This window comes from Macaca thibetana, chromosome 8 (assembly GCF_024542745.1).
Source record: "Macaca thibetana thibetana isolate TM-01 chromosome 8, ASM2454274v1, whole genome shotgun sequence".
NCBI lineage: Eukaryota > Metazoa > Chordata > Mammalia > Primates > Cercopithecidae > Macaca > Macaca thibetana.
In genome coordinates, this window is record NC_065585.1 from 44,222,989 (window position 1) to 44,243,219 (window position 20,231).

Below are 20,231 nucleotides of genomic sequence, written 5' to 3' on the forward strand. Positions count from 1 at the left end.
CCTTTTTGCTCTTCAGTTAAAAAGCTCTACACTACACACTATCTGTATAGACAACATAGATGAAGCTGAATAGCTTTGAAGAATCAGCTTTAGGGAGAACATAGCATTAGAGCTAGGTATGGAATGGTATTTAGCACAGATTCTTCTCTTTATTTTTCCAGCTTTATTGAGGTACGATTGGCAAAAAACAAATGTTTCAGTAAAGTGTACAACATAGCAGAGGTTACTTTAAGTCAACAGTTGTTAAAGTGATATGCCAACCACTGGGAGTCCTCTGGGGAGGTGTCAAGTCACAACTATTTTTCTTTTTTTTTTTTTTTTGAGACAGAGTCTCGCTCTGTTACCCAGACTGGAGTGCAGTGGCACAGTCTCGGCTCACTGCAACATCCGCCTCCCAGGTTCAAGCGATTCTTCTGCCTCAGCCTCCTGAGTAGCTGGGATTATAGGCGCACACCACCACTATGCCCAGCTAATTTTTGTGTTTTTAGTAGAGACGGGCTTTCACCATCTTGGCCAGGCTGGTCTTGAGCTCCTGACCTCGTGATCCACCCTCCTTGGCCTCCCAAAGTGCTGGGGTTACAGGCGTGAGCCACCGCGCCCAGCCAGGTCACAACTATTTTCATAGCAAGTACTGTTATTACTGATTCTTATCACTTTGTTTGTACCATTTAGCACTGGTGCAAACACAAGGGTAGCTCAAACGTACTGGTTCCTTATCACTAATCAAGGCAGTGGTACTATACTGTACTAGTGATTATTGTATTTCTTTACCATTATGCACTCACTGTTTCTTTTAAAAACAAAAAGAACTGGTTTTTCTTAATGTCCTTGAATCTGAAACATTACAGACATCTTTCAGTGAGGCAGAATGGGAAGTCCAATGGTTGTCTCTAAGAAAAACACGTATAGTTATTTGAATTGTGAGATAAACTAGCTGCTTTTCTTTTTTTTTCTTTTTTTTTCTTTTTTTTTTTGAGACGGAGTCTCGCTCTGCCGCCCAGTCTGGAGTGCAGTGGCCGGATCTCAGCTCACTGCAAGCTCCGCCTCCCGGGTTCACGCCATTCTCCTGCCTCAGCCTCCCGAGTAGCTGGGACTACAGGCGCCCGCCACCGCGCCCGGCTAGTTTTTTTTTTTTTTTGTATTTTTTAGTAGAGACGGGGTTTCACCATGTTAGCCAGGATGGTCTCGATCTCCTGACCTCGTGATCCGCCCATCTCGGCCTCCCAAAGTGCTGGGATTACAGGCTTGAGCCACCGCGCCCGGCCCTTTTTTTTTCATGGAACACTTTTTTCTTGAAAGAACTGCAGGCAGATAAGCTGTGGGTATTCAGACTTAGGTATTCGACAAACAAATGAATTGAGCCTCTCACTTTAAGGGAAAATGATATTTTTGACAAAGATAAAATTGAAGCTTTGGAGCAAAAACGAAAACTTTGGAAAATAATTACCACCACCATGATCTTAGTTTTCTACTTTCCTATGACTATAAAGGGGTCTTGAGACAAACTTTTAAGCCATAAATTTGAAGTATTGTTACCGTTTAAGGTTTTTTCCTAGAAAATGTACCTATTTATAGAGATTTGTACCATATATATACCATGGTTGGGAGAAATAAGGTAATTTTAAATATTAGGAAATTATTTCACATAAGAGGGAGTCCCAGCTAAGGTGGCTTCTGGGTGGGTGAGTGGGTAGGTTAAGATGAGTTACTGCAGTATAAACAGTACTTGAAGTCTAATTTGGTTCATACTAGACTCTTAACTTCCAAAAAGATGGCAGCATTTCTTTGTTGCTTACTATTTGCCAGACTCTGCTAAATGCTTATTACATGCTAATTCATTTAATCCTTACAACAACCTTGTGCATTATGTCTACTACTAATATTCACCTTTACAAATGAGAATCTGAGACCCAGGAAGATTTCAGAGTTTTGTCAAGGTGATGAAGTTTGAATTTAGGCATTAAGCAGACTGTCTCCATAGGTTGTGTTCCTAACAAGTCTGTTGTTTAAAAGGAGAAACCAAGTACTAAAGGAAATGTTTTCTTTTTCTCTTTTGTTCTTTGATATGTCTTAATCCTGTGTTTTTAAATGAAAACTTTTTGCATCTTACTTCACCATTTTTCCTAGTTATACAAATTTTAGATAACCAAAGCTAAAATGATGTACTTAAGAGTACAAGAGCACTAAAGCAGATTTTTGAATGTCAGAATCTCCATACTTTATTTTCACGTAACTGAGCAACCAGTGAGTAGAGTGCCTACTCTTGGTTGGGAGGTGTGAATGGTGCCTTCCTGTCTGTACGTTCATTTAGACCACATAATAGCCTTCTGATGTGGATTTTCATATCGGTGAGAAAATAAAGATTAGCTGTTGTGTAAATTCTCAAAATTAATGGGTTAGGGTGGAATTTCAAGTCTGCCTGGTTTTAGAGTTTATACGATTTGCATTACATCAAGCTGTTCTTCTAACAATTGTTGAATGCCAAAAAGGTTAAAGTCTTGCCACCAGCTCAGGCAGCAGTTTTGGTGGTTTAGGGGTAATCATACTGAAAGACCAGTGAGAAAGGCATATCACTAGAGATGGATTCTCAGTTCATTAACTTTTCACTAGGAATATTTGACCACAGGCAGGAGTGAGTGTTTTTAAAATTCGTATTAGTAGGGGCAGGTTGAGTCTATCCTAAGAAGGGATCAGAACTAGACCACCTGTCAATTTATGTGGTCTAGTTCAATTTATGTGGTCAATTTATGTGGTTCCTTTATTTTAATAGACTTAAAGACAAAACATCAGTGTGAATGTAGACTTTGGTTGGATTAAGGCATCTGTTGGAAACTGGCTTGGGAGGAAAAATGTTATTTGAACCCCATTTCTTGGAAGTGTTTTCACAATCTAAGAGGTTAATTGTACTATGTTACAATAGAGAGAAAAATCTTTTTCATTTCTAAAATCTCAAATTTACCTGTTGGTTAGGTTAAGGATTAGTGTCCTCTCTTCAGAGCCCATGTCACATATTTAACTCTGGATTAGGAGCCATTTACCAGAGTATTATATACCAGCTTCTTGTGGCATTTTGCTGCTGAGTAAATGATTTCTTATCCCACTTAATATTATTAGGGTGACTGCTGTATAAATGCATTAACTCTAATTCAGCAAATTAATGTTAGGTATTTTTTAAAAATGTTGGCCGTGATATCTTTAAAAGACAGTGGCTGTCATGAAAAAACATTTAAAAGTTAATGGGAGCCGGGCAAGCTATGTTGGGGCCACTGCATTCCAGCCTGTGTGACAGAGCAAGACCTCATCTCTAAATAAAAATTTTTAAAAAGTTAATGGGAGGGAAAAAAGTAAAACTATACACATTTTGAAGTAAACTGAGGAAATACTGTGGATTTCTAAATGACATTATATTTCAGGAAGATTCAACAGATTAACATTTAGCCTTGATTTAGTGCTTGAGTGTAGAATGTTTGACCTGAAGACTCTTTAGATTTGGTTTAAAAACTTAATGTACTGTGATAATTGAAAAATTTTATAAGTTGAATACCTTCAGTCAACTTAGCCCTTGTTTTACAAAAGTTGACCGGGCACGGTGGCTCACACCTGTAATCCCAGCACTTTGGGAGGCTGAGGCAGGTGGATCATGAGGTCAGGAGTTCAAGACTAGCCTGGCTAACGTGGGTGAAACCCTGTCTCTACTAAAAATACAAAAATTAGCTAGGTGTGGTGGTGTGTGCCTGTAGTCCCAGCTACTCGGGAGACTGAGACAGAAGAATCACTTGAACCTGGAAAATAGAGGTTGCAGTGAGCCAAGATCATACCACTGAACTCCAGCCAGGGTGACAGAGCGAGACTTCGTTCTAAATACAGTTGAAATTGTGACACTTAGTATACTTCCTTATATTATGGTGTGCCCACTCCCTCCCCTTTTTACTTCAGACCTTATTTCAGTCATGATTGCTTTCATTGTACTATTGTAGGTGAACGAAATTTAGGAGGTTTATTTCTGTGTTGAGCAGGATATTCTCTGAAGTTACTACATATTTTAAAAGTAGCTATTAGCCCTTTCCTCCCATCCATTCTCTAGCCATGTTTTTTTCTGCTTTGTTGTAACTGCTGCTTTCTGATATGTGCTGCTTCCTTTTTCTTTCATTCTTTTATCCTACATTTGGTTTTATCTTCCGGCTTCCAAATCTGGAAAACTTGGATTTGTTATTCTTTGGTCAGTTTGACAAAGCAACATACTTAATTGCCTCTTTTATATTACCATTAACCTAATTCTGTGAACTCTGTCTTCCCTTAGAATTGAAAAAGACTACGTGTACAAAAATCCAGTTAGTAGAAATAAGTTCTAGTATTTGATAGTACAACAGGGAAATTATAGTTAACATTTATTTCTTCTACCAAAGTAGTTAGAAAAATTGCAGTGCTCCTAACACAAATAAAAGATCAATGTTTGAGGCCGGGTGCAGTGGCTTTACACCTGTATTCCCAGCACTTTGGGAGGCTGAGGCGGGTGGATCACCTGACGTCAGAAGTTCGAGACCAGCCTGGCCAACATGGCAAAACCCCATCGGTACTAAAAATACAAAAGTTAGCCGGGCGTGGTGGCACACGCCTGTAATCCCAGCTACTCAGGAGGCCGAGGCAGGAGAAACGCTTGAACTTGGGAGGCGGAGGTTGCAGGGAGTTGACATGCCACTGCACCTCAGCCTAGGCACCAGAGCGAGACTCTGTCTCAAAAAAAAAAAAAAAAAAAAAAAAAAAAATCAGTGTTTGAGGTGATGGATATCCCAGTTACTCTGATTTTATCATTATATATTGTATGCATGTATCAATATCACATGTACCCCCAAAATATGTACAACTATTATGTCAATTAAAAATTTTTTAAAAGAAACAGATGACATTTATGAATCCCCTCTACAAAATACCTAAGTTATCCTCTTTAGTTTCTTATACCTTTATGTGAAAAGAGGGCATTCACTGAGCAGGTGACCTGTTCCAGTACTGGATCACTCATAAGTTTTCTCATACTGAACAGAAATCTTCCCTCTTGCTAAATTTAATTGGTCTTGTCTCTTGGAGCCATTCATGTCCTGTTCTTTCCATTATCCTGACAGTTTCTAGTATACTCGCCATAACTTTGATTCCTGGTTGTGGAATCACATCCTTTCTGGTAGGCATATCATCCCATTGAGGCTGAGAATATGTTCCTTTTTTTTTTCCTTTGGAGTTTCACTCTTATTGCCCAGACTGGAGTGCAATGGTGTGATCTCGGCTCACTACAGCCTCCACCTCCTGGGTTCAAGTGATTGTCCTGCCTCAGCCTCCTGAGTACTTGGGATTACAGGCATGTACCACCACGCCTGGCTAATTTTTTGTATTTTTGGTAGAGACGGGGTTTTACTGTGTTGGCCAGGCTAGTCTTGAACTCCTGACCTCAGGTGATCCACCCGTCTCGGCCTGCCGAAGTGCTGGGATTATAGGCGTGAGCCACCGCGCCTGGCAGAAAATGTTCTTTTATAGTTAGCTTTTTTTGAGCTACAGTATTAGCCCCTTTAAATTTAATCTTTAATCCAGTCTTGCTTGGTTTTTGGTTTTTAAATCTTAATTAGCTTATATCATTGGACGATTTATTAGAAGTACGCCATTTATGCGTTTCTCAACTCCTTTTTTTTGAGATGGAGTCTCACTGTCGCCCAGACTGGAGTGCAGTGGCACGATCTCGGCTCACTGCAAGCTCCTCTTCCCGGGTTCACGCTATTCTCCTGCCTCAGCCTGCCAAGAAGCTGGGACTACAGGTGCCCGCCACCATGCCCGGCTAATTTTTTATATTTTTAGTAGAGACGGGGTTTCACCGTGTTAGCCAGGATGGCCTGGATCTCCTGACCTCGTGATCCACCCACCTTGGCCTCCCAAAGTGTTGGGATTATAGGTGTGAGCCACCATGCCCAGCCACCTTTCTCAGCTCTTATGGTCAGCATCTCACCAGAAACACTTGCCACTTGTTTGGTTCTTTTGGTCTATCATTGGGCCAATAAGCAGGCTGACTGCTGTTTACCCAACTCTCCTGTTACTTGTGGGTTCTAACAAATAGCTTTAAAGTTGTTTTATGGTTAATTCGGTGTTCAACTTTGGGGAAAGGAGTGCTTAACTGCCATTTTAATTCCCAGGGAACTACTTAAAGTAGTTCAGCATATTACCCCAGTGTAAAATAAAACATGTAGGGATTCCAAAGTTACTACCTACAAAAGACAGATTACTCATTTTAGTAGCGTTTATCAACACCTTTCCTTAAAAACTTAAGTTTTTAGTATAGCTTTAAAATTTTACATCTTCAGTGATTGGTTCACTCTTAAGTAACTGCACGTGTTTATGGCCTTCATCTCTACATACATAGAAGGGGTTAAAGTTACTGAAAAGTGAAGGACGTGATTAGGCAGTATTGCTTTTTTTTGAGACAGTCTCACTGTCACCCTGTCACCCTGAGTACAGTGGTACAATTCAGTTATAAATCACTGCAGCCTCAAACTCCTGGACTCAGACAATCCTCCCGTCTCAGCTCCCCAGTAGCTGGGACTATAGGAGTGTGCCACCACACCTGGTTAACTTTTAAATTTTTGTGTAGAGGCAGGATCTTATGTTCACTGGGGTGGTCTCAAACTCCTGGTCTCAAGAAGTGATCCTCCCACCTCAGCCTCCCAAAGTGTTGGGATTACAGGAGTGAGCCACCGTGCCCTGCAATAATTGTTTTAAAGTGTATTGTACTGGAAGGAATGATAGCCTTGCTTCTACAGCTAGATTATGAAGTACCAGAATATTGTGCTTCCAGCTTCTAGCATAGTGTCTGGTGTTACTGTGATAATAGATAATGAGTGCTTACTCCTGAGTGCTTACCTGTATTTTTTCTCAACAATCTTAGAGGTCTCTGCCTTACAGTTGAGATAACTGAATCATTGAGATTAAGTAGTTCACAGTGTTGAGTGCTGTAATTCAAATCCAGACTCACCCCAGAGCCAGTATGTTTATACCATCTCCCATAGTTGAATGAATAATACAATTTGTATAACAATGAAACTTTTGAAAACCCTGGTCATTTGTTTCTTAAAATATTGTTTTTAAGTGGAAAGACTCACCTGACTATTTTAAATGCAAGTCTTTTCCAGTGTTTGAGGCAGATCTCCAGAGAGCAACCATAGGTGGTAAAAAGCATTGTATACAAAGGACAAAACACTTTTGCAGCTAAGAGAACTTTGAATATGAAAGTATGAATGTGGTGTAATACAGAGGTTGCTGTCCTAACCAAAATGTTCTTCTGATTTCAGGCCAATAGTTTTATTTTTATTTTTTATTTATTTTGAGATGGAATCTTGCTCTGTCATCCAGGCTGCAGTGCAGTGGTGCAACCTCAGCTCACTGCAACCTCTACCTCTCAGGCTCAAGCAGTTCTCCTGGCTCAGCCTCCCAAGTAGCTGGGATTACAGGTGCCCTGGCTAATTTTTGTATTTTTAGTAGAGACAGGGTTTCACCATACTGATGAGGCTCACCTCAAGTGATCCTGCCACGCTAGCCTCCCAAAGTGCTGAGATTACTGGCATAAGCCACTGCGCCCGGCTTCAGGCCAGTATTTTTAAGTATCAGTTAATAATTGTAGGAAACATCATTTCAGGTTGACTTTTTCACCTTTAACCTTTCTTCCAGCACAGTGCAATCTGGCCCTACTGCCACTTCATCTGGGTTATCTAGCTTGAGTTGTAAAAAAAAAAAAAAAAAAAATGGGGGAAGAAGTTGGGTTAAAACTGTTCACCTACCCACCATTGGAACATAATGGGTAGACACAAAGTTAGAGTTACTATTTAAAAGCATTTTTCAAATTTATATTTTGCATATAAATAGGTGCTATGTATACTCATACTTTGTTTTGTAAGTATGGATTTATTTGGAATTTAGCTCAACTAAAATTGACTTCACCTTGATTCCCAGAGTGTACTTAAACTTTAAAGGAAGCAGGGTAGTGAGAATGGGTGGTGGGGTTTTTTTGTTTGTTTTAATGTTTACCTAATTCTACTACTAGAATTATTTTTCTCCCCCTTAACTGAAAATTTAAAAATTACACATTTATTGAGTCTTCCCATACCCAACACAATGATCTAATTCAATTACAGAGTGTAATGTTTAAAATCCTGATCAAATGACTCAGACTGTAGTAATAGTTTTAGACAGAATTTTATAGGATGATGATTTAATTTTATCTGTTGTCTGGGATGATCTGTAATCATGTATCTTACTAGCCGAAAATGACGTCAATGAGATTATTAAAGGTCTGCTCTTTTAAGATCTGTAAGTCTCCTACCACTGTCTTTTTAAATTTTTTTTAATTTTTATTTATTTATTTTTTGAGACGGAGTCTCACTCTGTCGCCTAGGCTGGAGTGCAGTGGTGTGATCTCGGCTCATTGCAAGCTCCGCCTCCCAGGTTCATGCCATTCTCCTGCCTCAGTCTCCCGAGTAGCTGGGACTACAGGCTCCTGCCACCGCGCCTGGCCAATTTTTTGTATTTTTTAGTAGAGACGGGGTTTCACCGCATTAGCCAGGATGGTCTCGATCTCCTGACCATGTGATCTGCCTGCCTTGGGCTCCCAAAGTGCTAGGATTACAGGCATGAGCCACCGTGCCTGGCCCATACCACTGTCTTAATTTAGGAAAAATGAAACTTTCGTTTTGAACAGTTTTTTTAATCTGTTGTGAGGTTTGCTTGAATTGTGTTCTTATAAATGAAGTTTATTTTGTTCCTCTCTCTCTGGCATGGACTCCTTAAGTGTCTTACATTATTGGTTTCTGCTTTAGTTATTTCTTCAGAGTCCCAAAAGGTTCATCCCGTATGTTCTATTTTCATGTCATGAACACATGAAACTTCAGATGGAAAGCTTGCCAGCTCATTAGAAAATGTTCCTAAATATGAACGGTCATGCTTCACGAAATTCATTGAAATCAGTATGTAAATAGATGACATTGTCAGGGACTGATACTCAATTGTATTGTCCTCAAATAATAAACTGAACACTAACTTCAAACTTCAAGTATTGCTGCCCAAAGCATTCTGCTTTAAACCACAAATTCATGTGCCAGCTGCATTCACAATTGTATTGACAGTGACTGGGTGTTAAAGTTGTATAACTTAAGGCTATAGTTTGTCCTTTAAAAAATGCAAGTTCTTTCAGTTTTGTAAATGTTTTATTCTCACTATGTCTGTTTCTTTTCTTCTTAAGTCTCTTTTGGAAAAGTTCTTGATCCCCAATGCTTCACAAGCAGAGAGCAAAGTCTTCTATTTGAAAATGAAAGGAGATTACTATCGTTACTTGGCTGAGGTTGCCGCTGGTGATGACAAGAAAGGTATGCTGTTTTTAAACCTGTTGGTTGAACTTGTATAAGATAACATAGTGAGGAAGAGTCTCTGAAGTGTAAATAATTCCTTGCTTTTAATTGCTTAGAGTGCTGAATAAGGAGTAGCAGTGCTTTTTTTGTGTTCTGAGAATATATATCTACTGCCTAATACTGGTATTCTAATATATATGCTTTCTGAAAAGCCAATTTTGTGCACAGGGATGTTTTTTCAAGATTTTAAGAAAAGTGACCAGCCTGAGCAACATCTCTCTCTACAAAAAATGTTTTGAAAATTAGCTGGGCATGGTGGTGCAAGTGCAAGCCTTTGGTCCCAGCTAATCTAGAGGCCGAAGTGGGAGGATCACTTGGGTCTGGGAGATCAAGGCTGCAGTGAGCCCTGATTGTGCCACTGCACTCCACCCTGGGTGACAGACCCAGACCCTGTCTCAAGAAAAAAGAAATAGTGGTTACAGTGTAACTGAGGAGCAGTGCAAACTAGTTAATTTTTTAAAAATATAACAGTAATGGAGATTATAAAGTTGTTTTATCTTGACATTGACCAATGACTAGTGTGTACCAGGAGAAAACTCCTTTTAAAAAAAAATTAAAGGGCCTTGTTCAATTAACCAGTATTAAGCTGTTACAGATTAGTATTTCAAAGGATACCTGAGATATTAAAGGTTTGGTTTGAGGGGTGAAGATACAATGCACACTTTATCTCAGTACGTTTTGGTGTGTCTTTATCCAGGGATTGTGGATCAGTCACAACAAGCATACCAAGAAGCTTTTGAAATCAGCAAAAAGGAAATGCAACCAACACATCCTATCAGACTGGGTCTGGCCCTTAACTTCTCTGTGTTCTATTATGAGATTCTGAACTCCCCAGAGAAAGCCTGCTCTCTTGCAAAGACAGTATGTATTTTACCTGTTACATAGAAATTTAGCAGTCTTTATTACTTGAGCACTGAAATCTAATGTACTATTTTTAAATCATAGGCTTTTGATGAAGCCATTGCTGAACTTGATACATTAAGTGAAGAGTCATACAAAGACAGCACGCTAATAATGCAATTACTGAGAGACAACTTGACAGTAAGTATATAACAGCATCATTAGTGATGAATGTGGTTGAAGAGGTTATGTTTTACTCTGAGGAATTTTTATTAAATCTTTTAAAAATTTTTTCTCAACACAATTCATAGGCTCTCATAAGTAGCTACTGTTAAAATCATATGAAGGAAAACTACAGAAACTGAAATATTAGACTAAGAACTAAAAAATATACACATTGATGTTACCTGTGTTACTAAAATTTGAATGTTAGTATCAAAAGTGTACTGAGGCTCTACATGTTTTAGTTCCTTTAAGAATGATTTTCTTGCCCATCAAGTTGCCTCTGTATTTGTAAAGATAATGGTAGGGAATTAATAACTTGAGTTATAAAATCTCAGGTGTCTGCAGAATCTAAGTGGAAGTCTATTTTGCCTAGCTGCTGCTTTTAAATGACTTAATATGAAAGGTCGTGATTGTCCTTGGGATACTGCAGATGTATAAAATGAAACAGTGTCACTATCACACTAGAAACATCAACAGTAATTCCCTAATAATGTTTGAATATCTAAATAATACTTGAATTCCAATTGTCTCTCTTTTTTTAAGTTATTTGAATTGGGATTCAAATTCAGTCCACAGTGCAGTTGATTTGTGTGTCTTGTTTCTTAGGTCTTCTCATTCAGATCAATATTAGATTTGAAATTTTGAGGCTTAGGTGAAAAAATTATCAAGCATTTGCTGTGTTGTGTCAGGTAAAGGGGTAGGAATTGCAGATGATAATCTAGTATTACTGTTTTTTTGTTAGACTTTTAGGGCCATTTCTCTTGGGGATTATATAACCTCATTTTATACATTTCTCTTCCAACTTTATTCTAGTCCACTGCCATTTTCTATGAACTAGTTATATATTCTAGTGCTGAAAATCTTGAGTTTTTTGAATAGCATTGTATACTTGTTTATTAAACCTAAAATTACTTTATTAGCGCAATTTGGAGCTACCTATAAACTTTTCTGATACTTGAGTCAAGATAATAAGCTATAGTAAAGAATGAAAGAATCTTTATATCAAATGTTAAGAAGCACTTTGTTAACTAACTTTGGTATTAAGGATTTTTCTTTTCTAGTTTGAAGTGATGACATTTTTCAAGTGATGACCTGAGACCTAGATACTGTGTTTTGTTCTCATCACTTTTTGAAAGGCCCTGATCTACTATCTGCTTCCAACTGAATTTTGCTATCAGTATAGCATGAAGAGCATATATTGCAATAAGAAAACCAGGGTTGGCCGGGTGTGGTGGCTCACGCCTGTAATCCCAGCACTTTGGGAGGCCGAGACAGGCGGATCACGAGGTCAGGGGTTCAAGAACAGCCTGGCCAAGATGATGAAACCCCATCTCTACTAAAAATACAAAAATTAGCTAGGCATGGTGGCGGGTGCCTATAATCCTAGCTACTCGGGAGGCTGAGGAAGAGGATTGCTTGAACCCGGGAGGCGGAGGTGCAGTGAGCTGAGATCATGCCACTACACTCCAGCCTGGGCAAAAGAGCGAGACTCCCTCAAAAAGAAAACCAGGGTTTTGATTCTAATTCTGTCATTACTTATATGTCTTCTCTGAGCCTTATTAGTGTTATCTGTCACCATTATAGGTTGATAAGACCATTTATCTGTCAAGAAAAGAAATTATCCCAAAACTTAGCATTTCAGTCTGAATTTGGTTGACCAAGACTGTCAACACATTACTCTAGAAAAAGAGAAATATTTTGTATCAAATTTGCATGTTTATACAGAAAATTCAAAAATCCTTGAAAGTTGGAATAGGAAGAGACACATTAGAAACAATTTCATCTTGCATTTACAAAACCCCTTGATTTCCAAGAGGTCATTTGGCTATCTGTGTGACCTTGGAAGTAGTAGTCTCTTTTCCAGGCCAGAGATATATTTGCTTAGTAGATAAATGAAGCTAATGGATGATTTGGGGAATATAAAAATAATAATTAGGTGGATTTTTCCCCTTCCCCTCAGTATTCATGTGTAAGTCATATAAAATTTAAGATTGTCTTGAATCCTTTTGTAATTACCTCTGAAAATCCCTAGAGAGTGGTTAAGACTTAAACGTTTTTAACATTGGAGCAGTTGGCATAAATAGAGTTCATAACCCTACCACCTATGGGACAACTTTCATTTTTACCTCTTAAAAGATTTGGTTCTGGTTTTTGTCCAGCATTTGTTTTGAATCATACGATAGGTTAGTGCAAAAGTAATTGAGGGTTTTGCCATTTAACGTAATGGCAATTACTTTTGCACCAACCTAATAAATATACAAAGGTTTGTTTTTCTAAGCTTGAAGTGTTAGAAAAGCTAGATTTGTAGTTTAGCTCAGAGTTGAGGCTGGTCCTTGAATTTCATGGACTATAGGATTCTGTTTGGAGTGTGAGTCATTCTAAGATCTACCAGGGGAGAGTAGTCAACCCTAGCTCCTTCAGCATGGGCCAAATTAGATGCTTCTGGTATAGTTGGACTTAACCTTGGATGTCCATCTTTCATATTGGGGCTCTTTAGGTTCTGACACCTATTGATGCTTAGTTTTTAAAAAATAATTTAGGGGCCGGGCGCGGTGGCTCACGCCTGTAATCCCACCACTTTGGGAGGCTGAGGTGGGTGGATCACGAGGTCAGATCAAGGCCATCCTGGCCAACATGGTGAAACCCTCTCTCCCCTAAAAATACAAAAATTAGCTGGGCATGGTGGCACACGCCTGTAGTCCCAGCTACTCAAGAGGCTGAGGCAGGAGAATCACTTGAACCTGGGAGGTGGAGGGTTCATTTCCAGCCTGGTGACAGAGCAAGACTCCATCTCAAAAAAAAAAAATTTCTTCTACTTTCTCTTCACCTTCTATGGATACCCAAAACTCTTCCTGTATCTGAAGATTATTTGAAGGCAACTCGGTGGTATACTTACCCTGGTTATACAGTGGTTACAGAGAAAGTAAATTTGTGTATTGAGATGTTTTTGTATCTTGAAGCTAAGTGATGCTGCTATTTTTTTAAGAATGCTTTCCAACTAAAACGTTTGGGTATCTTGGCAACATATATACATATATGAAAACTTTGCCCCCCCCCCCAATCCCACTGAAACTTGCTGAAAAATCTTTCCTTCTTTTACCAGTTGTGGACATCGGATACCCAAGGAGACGAAGCTGAAGCAGGAGAAGGAGGGGAAAATTAACCGGCCTTCCAACTTTTGTCTGCCTCATTCTAAAATTTACACAGTAGACCATTTGTCATCCATGCTGTCCCACAAATAGTTTTTTGTTTACGATTTATGACAGGTTTATGTTACTTCTATTTGAATTTCTATATTTCCCATGTGGTTTTTATGTTTAATATTAGGGGAGTAGAGCCAGTTAACATTTAGGGAGTTATCTGTTTTCATCTTGAGGTGGCCAATATGGGGATGTGGAATTTTTATACAAGTTATAAATGTTTGGCATAGTACTTTTGGTACATTGTGGCTTCACAAGGGCCAGTGTAAAACCGCTTCCATGTCTAAGTGAAGAAAACTGCCTACATATTGGTTTGTCCTGGTGGGGAATAAAAGGGATCATTGGTTCCAGTCACAGGTATAGTAATTGTGGGTACTTTAAGGTCTGGAGCACTTAGAAGGCTGTAGTAGAAACATACCCCATGGACACCACAGGTTAAACCATGTGTATCTGTGGAACACTCAATCTTAATGTGCACACCTTTGACTACAGCTGCAGAAGTGTTCCTTTAGACAAAGTTGTGACCCATTTTACTCTGGATAAGGGCAGAAACGGTTCACATTCCATTATTTGTAAAGTTACCTGCTGTTAGCTTTCATTATTTTTGCTACACTCATTTTATTTGTATTTAAATGTTTTAGGCAACCTAAGAACAAATGTAAAAGTAAAGATGCAGTAAAAATGAATTGCTTGGTATTCATTACTTCATGTGTATCAAGCACAGCAGTAAAACAAAAACCCATGTATTTAACTTTTTTTAGGTTTTTTGCTTTCGTGATTTTTTTTTTTTTTTTTTTTTTTTTTGATACTTGCCTAACATGCATGTGCTGTAAAAATAGTTAACAGGGAAATAACTTGAGATGATGGCTAGCTTTGTTTAATGTCTTATGAAATTTTCATGAACAATCCAAGCATAATTGTTAAGAACACGTGTATTAAATTCATGTAAGTGGAATAAAAGTTTTATGAATGGACTTTTCAACTACTTTCTCTACAGCTTTTCATGTAAATTAGTCTTTTGGTTCTGAAACTTCTCTAAAGGAAATTGTACATTTTTTGAAATTTATTCCTTATTCCCTCTTGGCAGCTAATGGGCTTTTACCAAGTTTAAACACGAAATTTATCATAACAAAAATACTAATATAACTGCTGTTTCCATGTCCCATGATCCCCTCTCTTCCTCTCCACCCTGAAAAAAATGAGTTCCTATTTTTTCTGAGAGAAGGGGAGATTGATTGGAATTCCATTTAAAATTTTGGTATATGGCATTTTCTAACTTAGGAAGCCACAATGTTCTTGGCCCATCATGACACTGGGTAGCATTAACTATAAGTTTTGTGCTTCCAAATCACTTTTTGGTTTTTAAGAATTTCTTGATACTCTTACAGCCTGCCTTCGATTTTGATCCTTTATTCTATTTGTCAGGTGCACAAGATTACCTTCCTTTTTTAGCCTTCTGTCTTGTCACCAACCATTCCTACTTGGTGGCCATGTACTTGGGAAAAGGCCGCATGATCTTTCTGGCTCCACTCAGTGTCTAAGGCACCCTGCTTCCTTTGCTTGCACCCCACAGACTATTTCCCTCATCCTATTTACTGCAGCAAATCTCTCCTTAGTTGATGAGATTGTGTTTATCTCCCTTTAAAACCCTACCTATCCTGAATGGTCTGTCATTGTCTGCCTTTAAAATCCTTCCTCTTTTCTTCCTCTCTTCTCTAAATAATGATGGGGCTAAGTTATACCCAAAGCTCACTTTAACAAAATATTTCCTCAGTACTTTGCAGAAAACACCAAACAAAAATGCCATTTTAAAAGAGGTGTATTTTTTCTTTTAGAATGTAAGCTCCTCAAGAGCAGGGACAATGTTTTCTGTATGTTCTATTGTGCCTAGTACACTGTAAATGCTCAATAAATATTGATGATGGGAGGCAGTGAGTCTTGATGATAAGGGTGAGAAACTGAAATCCTAAACACTGTTTTGTTGCTTGTTTTATTATGACCTCAGATTAAATTGGGAAATATTGGCCCTTTTGAATAATTGTCCCAAAAATTACATTCAAATAAAAGTGCAATGGAGACCTTGGGGTCTTTATTTCCAGGAGAAAAGATACCTTCTGCATCTAGGGCAACAATCCTTTTCCCTCACAGCTCTTTATTTTACCTCACTCACTGATTTCTCCTGACCCCCAAGCCAAGGAGGTAAAATAATCATACATATATTTTAAGTCATATTTTATAGCTAAGGGATGTCAAGCTAGACTGAAAAGTTTTTTGTTTTTTTTTTTTTTTTTTTTTTTTTTTTTTTTTTTGAGACAGTCTAGCTCTGTCACCCAGGCTTGAGTGAAGTGGTGCAATCTCGGCTCAGTGCAACCTCCGCCTCCTGGGTTCAAGTGATTCTCCTGCCTCAGCCTCCTGAGTAGCTGGGCATACAGGTGCCCACCACCGTACCCGGCTAATTTTTGTGTTTTTAGTAGAGATGGGGTTTCACCATGTTGTCCCAGCTGGTCTTGATTTCCCAACTTCAGGCAATCCGCCTGCCTCAACTTCCCAAAGTGCTGGGATTACAGGAATAAGATACCGTGCCCAGCAGAGATGCGCTATTATTCAAGTAAATAAAACCTGAAACTTGGCACATTTGCCTATTTAATGTGCATCAGTCATCTGAACTAGGTTGATTTTGGAATAATGAAAACACTTCATTAGTATTAACTAATGTTTTCTACATAGTAGCTCCCAATAGATTAAGGAAAATTTCCAACCCAAGATTTTTTGTCTTGGAATTTGAATAATGTGTAACTATCGCCTTGATTGTCCCAAATCCAGGCTTTATGTCTGCTTTTGTCAATTTAACATCCTAGTGCCAGGAAACTGGAAAATCCAAGGATTTTTTTGTGTGTAAAGTATTGAAATTTGTTTAAAACAAGAGTCTCAACTCTTGCTTAGACTGGGGTGCAGTGGCGCAATCTTGGCTCACTGCAACCTTCGCCTTCCAGGCTCAAGTGATTCTCCTGCCTCAGCCTCACAGGTAGCTGGGACTACAGGCGTGTGCCACCACGCCTGGCTAATTATTTGTATTTCTAGTAGAGAGGGTTTCACCGTGTTGACCATGATGGTCTTGATCTCCCGACCGTATGATCCACCCACCTCGGCCTCCCAAAGTGGTGGGATTACAGGCATGAGCCACAGCGCCCAGCCTGGTATGTTTTTTTTAAATTGGCCACTTGAGAGTTGTCCTTCAGAAAGTGGAGCAGCAATGTGATTATTAAAAACGATGGGCTTTCCTGCAGCTCTGGCTTACGGTCTTTGTTTTTCCAGTTAACAGCTGTTACTTCATGCTGTTAAAGTCATAGAGGATGGGGGAAGTAAGAGAATATGTCCAGTGGCTTAATTTTAGGGCTCAATTTGTTCTGTTTTTCCTGCAAAATAGTCACCAGTCTTGTCATACTTCAATGCATATTTTAAAATAAGTCAAAGCCAATTTGGAAGCTGCTTAGATTATTTGTAGTCAGACTTCAAATGGAGAGTGAAACTTTGACTTTGAAAACTATCTGGTGCTCTATGCTCAGTGACGGTCTTACACATTCCTCTAGGGGAAAGGTCAAGAGATAAATTGGGCTTTATTGTATTCTGTCATGTACCATACAGGAAATACTATGGTAGAACTGAAATATGTACAGTATTAATGTGGTGGCTGAGACTGGCACTTGGAAAATAGACTTGGATTCTTTGCTAAGTGTGAAACTAATTACTTTTATGTGACTTGTAGCAGTCACAATCTCCTCGATTGATTATAGCTCCTTTTCAAAGTGGAGAGACCTGAATATAGATTTTAACAGGATGTCCAACCTTGCCAGACAAGCAAGCATACATGTCTCTGGGATGCAGAAGCAGTTACAAGTTAATATATTTAAGCATACTATTAACCAATCCTAGGTGATAACAGAGATGTGAATATTTGATCATATTTGAATTCATTCCTTGAAAGCCCAAGCCTAACTGGTCTTAATTGATTAATTCTTAGTATTCTGAATTTTAGAATTTAAAACCCTGTGAATCTTCAGTTGGTGCTTACATTTTCTAACATTGGATGTTTGCTTTGGCCAGTTCCTGTTCTGTGTGTTTTCTTACAAAGGCTTAGAGATTCATGTTTGAGTCAAGACTTGCAGAATGGGACCCACATGGATATATAGCATGATCAAGATGTGGGGAATTAAGAACTTAACATGTTGCTTGTAGGTTTGGGGGCTATGTGGGAGTATAAAAAGAAATAGGCTATGTCTAAACTCCCGAGGGGAACTTGTTTTATTGCCTATTCTCAGCACTTAGTTTCAAAAATTCTGAATCTTTAGGTTGGTTGGAGCCCAGGAATATGCATTTTCTTAGCCAAGACTCCCATGGTTATTAATGATGTACAGTTGTCCATACAGCTGATGTCTGTAGGGGGAGGAGGAATACAGATGGGAAAAATGCAAGACTACATTTTAAGCCAAAAAAAGGCTTTTTGTTTGTTTTGTTTTCTAAGAGGGATCTCACTACGTTACCCAGTCTAGTCTCAAACCCTTGGCCTCATGCAGTCCTGCCTCAGTCTCCCAAGTAGCTGGGATTACAGGTGTGTGCCACACCTGGCCAAAACAAAAAGGCTACTTGTAAAACAAAAAGTTTGAATCTGCTTAGCAGATCATGTTTCCCAAAATAAGAGATTAAAAATAGAGGTTATTTATCAGAACAAATTTTTTTCACATTAATTACCCTGACTTAGTTTAGGAACAGATGCCATTTATAACTTTTACTGTGTTGAGGGAAAGGTTGCCCACTCACCTATAAAATGTGATTTTGTCAATTTTTTTAGTGAATGCTACTTGTATTTTTCTTATCTTAGGCCATATATTGAAGTCAACCTGAGGTGAATGAGCAAACTTTAGAGTGAGTAACTCGCTGACCATTAAATGTAAGGAAAGCTCTCTGAAAATGGACGCAGCACTAACTAGAAAGAAAAACACATATAAACTCTGAGTCTTAAAGCTACAAATCTGACTGTGAAAACTGACACAGGTTGAAAAGACGGCTGAGACAAGACAAACATAACAAGATTGTTACCATGAGTAGAGTGAGCAAAACTTCGTCTGTATTTACAGCCACTCCCCATTGTTTGCATTACTGCCTGAGCACCTCCTGTCAGATCAGTGGCAACGTTAGATTCTCATAGGAGCACAAATGCTATTGTGAACTGTGCATGCAAAGGATTTAGGTTGCACATTCCTTAACAGAATCTAATGCCTGATATGTCCCTGTCTCCCACCACCTCCAGATGGGACTATCTAGTTTGCAGGAAAACAAGCTCAGGGCTCCCATTTAAGTGGGATAATTATTAAGTTGTATAGTTATTTCATTATGTATTACAATGTAAAAATAATAGAAATAAAGCACACAATAAATGTGCTTGAATCATCCTGAAACCAACCCCCATCCTGTCCATGGAAAAATATGTCTTCCACCAAACTGGTCTCTGGTGTCAAAAATGTTGGTGACTGCTTTAGAGGAAATGAGTCACATTTAAGTCCATATTGATTCAGTCCATATTGGTGAGGCCCTCCAATTACACCCAATATATGGCCAACTCTTACGCTTTGTAGTATTTTTTCTCATCTTCCTTTGGGATTCTTCAAGGGCTCTATATTTAACTGAATTGGTTTTTTGTAGGAAAAGTCTACTGACAACAGAATTGGAAGTACAGAATTTACTTACGGTCTATAAACAGTATATATCAAATATAAATATGGTTGTTGGCTTTTTTTTTCTTTCTTTCTCAGGATTTGCAAGAGAGGAGTCCAGAAAGTCCTTTTTGGAGACTTTAGTCCCTTGTTAGAGGGTCTTTATATAAAGGGTCAAAGTTGAAGAGCCCAGATAATTGGAAATGAGATATTTTCTTTGGAGAAAGCTTTCACGGGCCAGGCATTTCTCCCCATCATGTGCCCCCCTAGTGGAGGAGGGGAGAGAGGGTGCTCTACTGGGAGCACTTCACAAACTTCTGGAATGTAACCCATGTGGCACTGGGTGATGCCAGGCTCTGGGGAAGTGTCAAGTCAGGAGATACTTAGCTAGCTGGCTGTGCTGATGGCAGAATAGGGAGAAGTGACTGCTGTCAGAAATGGCCTATTCCCTCAAGGTTTGTGGAGGCCAAGAATGTGGATGTGTTCCCGGCAGGTGAGGATCAAGACAGTCTATAGCTATCTTAAAAGGAACTGAGCTTCTGAAGCAGTCTATGTGGGATGGACTGACTGAAACCAGAGTCAACCAGGAGCTGGTGGAGACGGCTCTCAAAAGAGAATCAGCGACAGGTCTCCAAATAATCCATAAGGGACTAATTTGAAAGGTGGCTTAAATGTCTGTCAGGGTCTAAGGAGACCAATGCCCAGTTTTTCTCAGTTCCAGACAAGTGAGACCTTTTCTGCCCCCACCTCACTGCAACCCCAGTGGAGCCAGCGCAGCCAGGGGGTAAAGGAGGAGTGGGCTAGGTAAAGATGTAGAGATG

General features: G+C 39.1%; 1 protein-coding gene across 5 annotated transcripts in view; it reads left to right on the forward strand.

Moving 5' to 3' along the window:
* The window catches only part of YWHAZ (tyrosine 3-monooxygenase/tryptophan 5-monooxygenase activation protein zeta), a 35,723-nt gene extending 19,946 nt beyond the window's left edge, over positions 1-15,777 (forward strand). For all 5 annotated transcript variants that reach the window (XM_050800715.1, XM_050800717.1, XM_050800716.1 and 2 more), the window contains 4 exons: positions 9,269-9,392; positions 10,132-10,295; positions 10,380-10,475; positions 13,603-15,777. In XM_050800715.1, the coding sequence (XP_050656672.1) occupies positions 9,269-9,392; positions 10,132-10,295; positions 10,380-10,475; positions 13,603-13,662 (444 nt within the window). In that variant the 3' untranslated portion in view covers positions 13,663-15,777. The remainder of the gene's footprint in view (positions 1-9,268; positions 9,393-10,131; positions 10,296-10,379; positions 10,476-13,602) is intronic.
* The last annotated feature ends 4,454 nt before the right edge of the window (positions 15,778-20,231 follow it).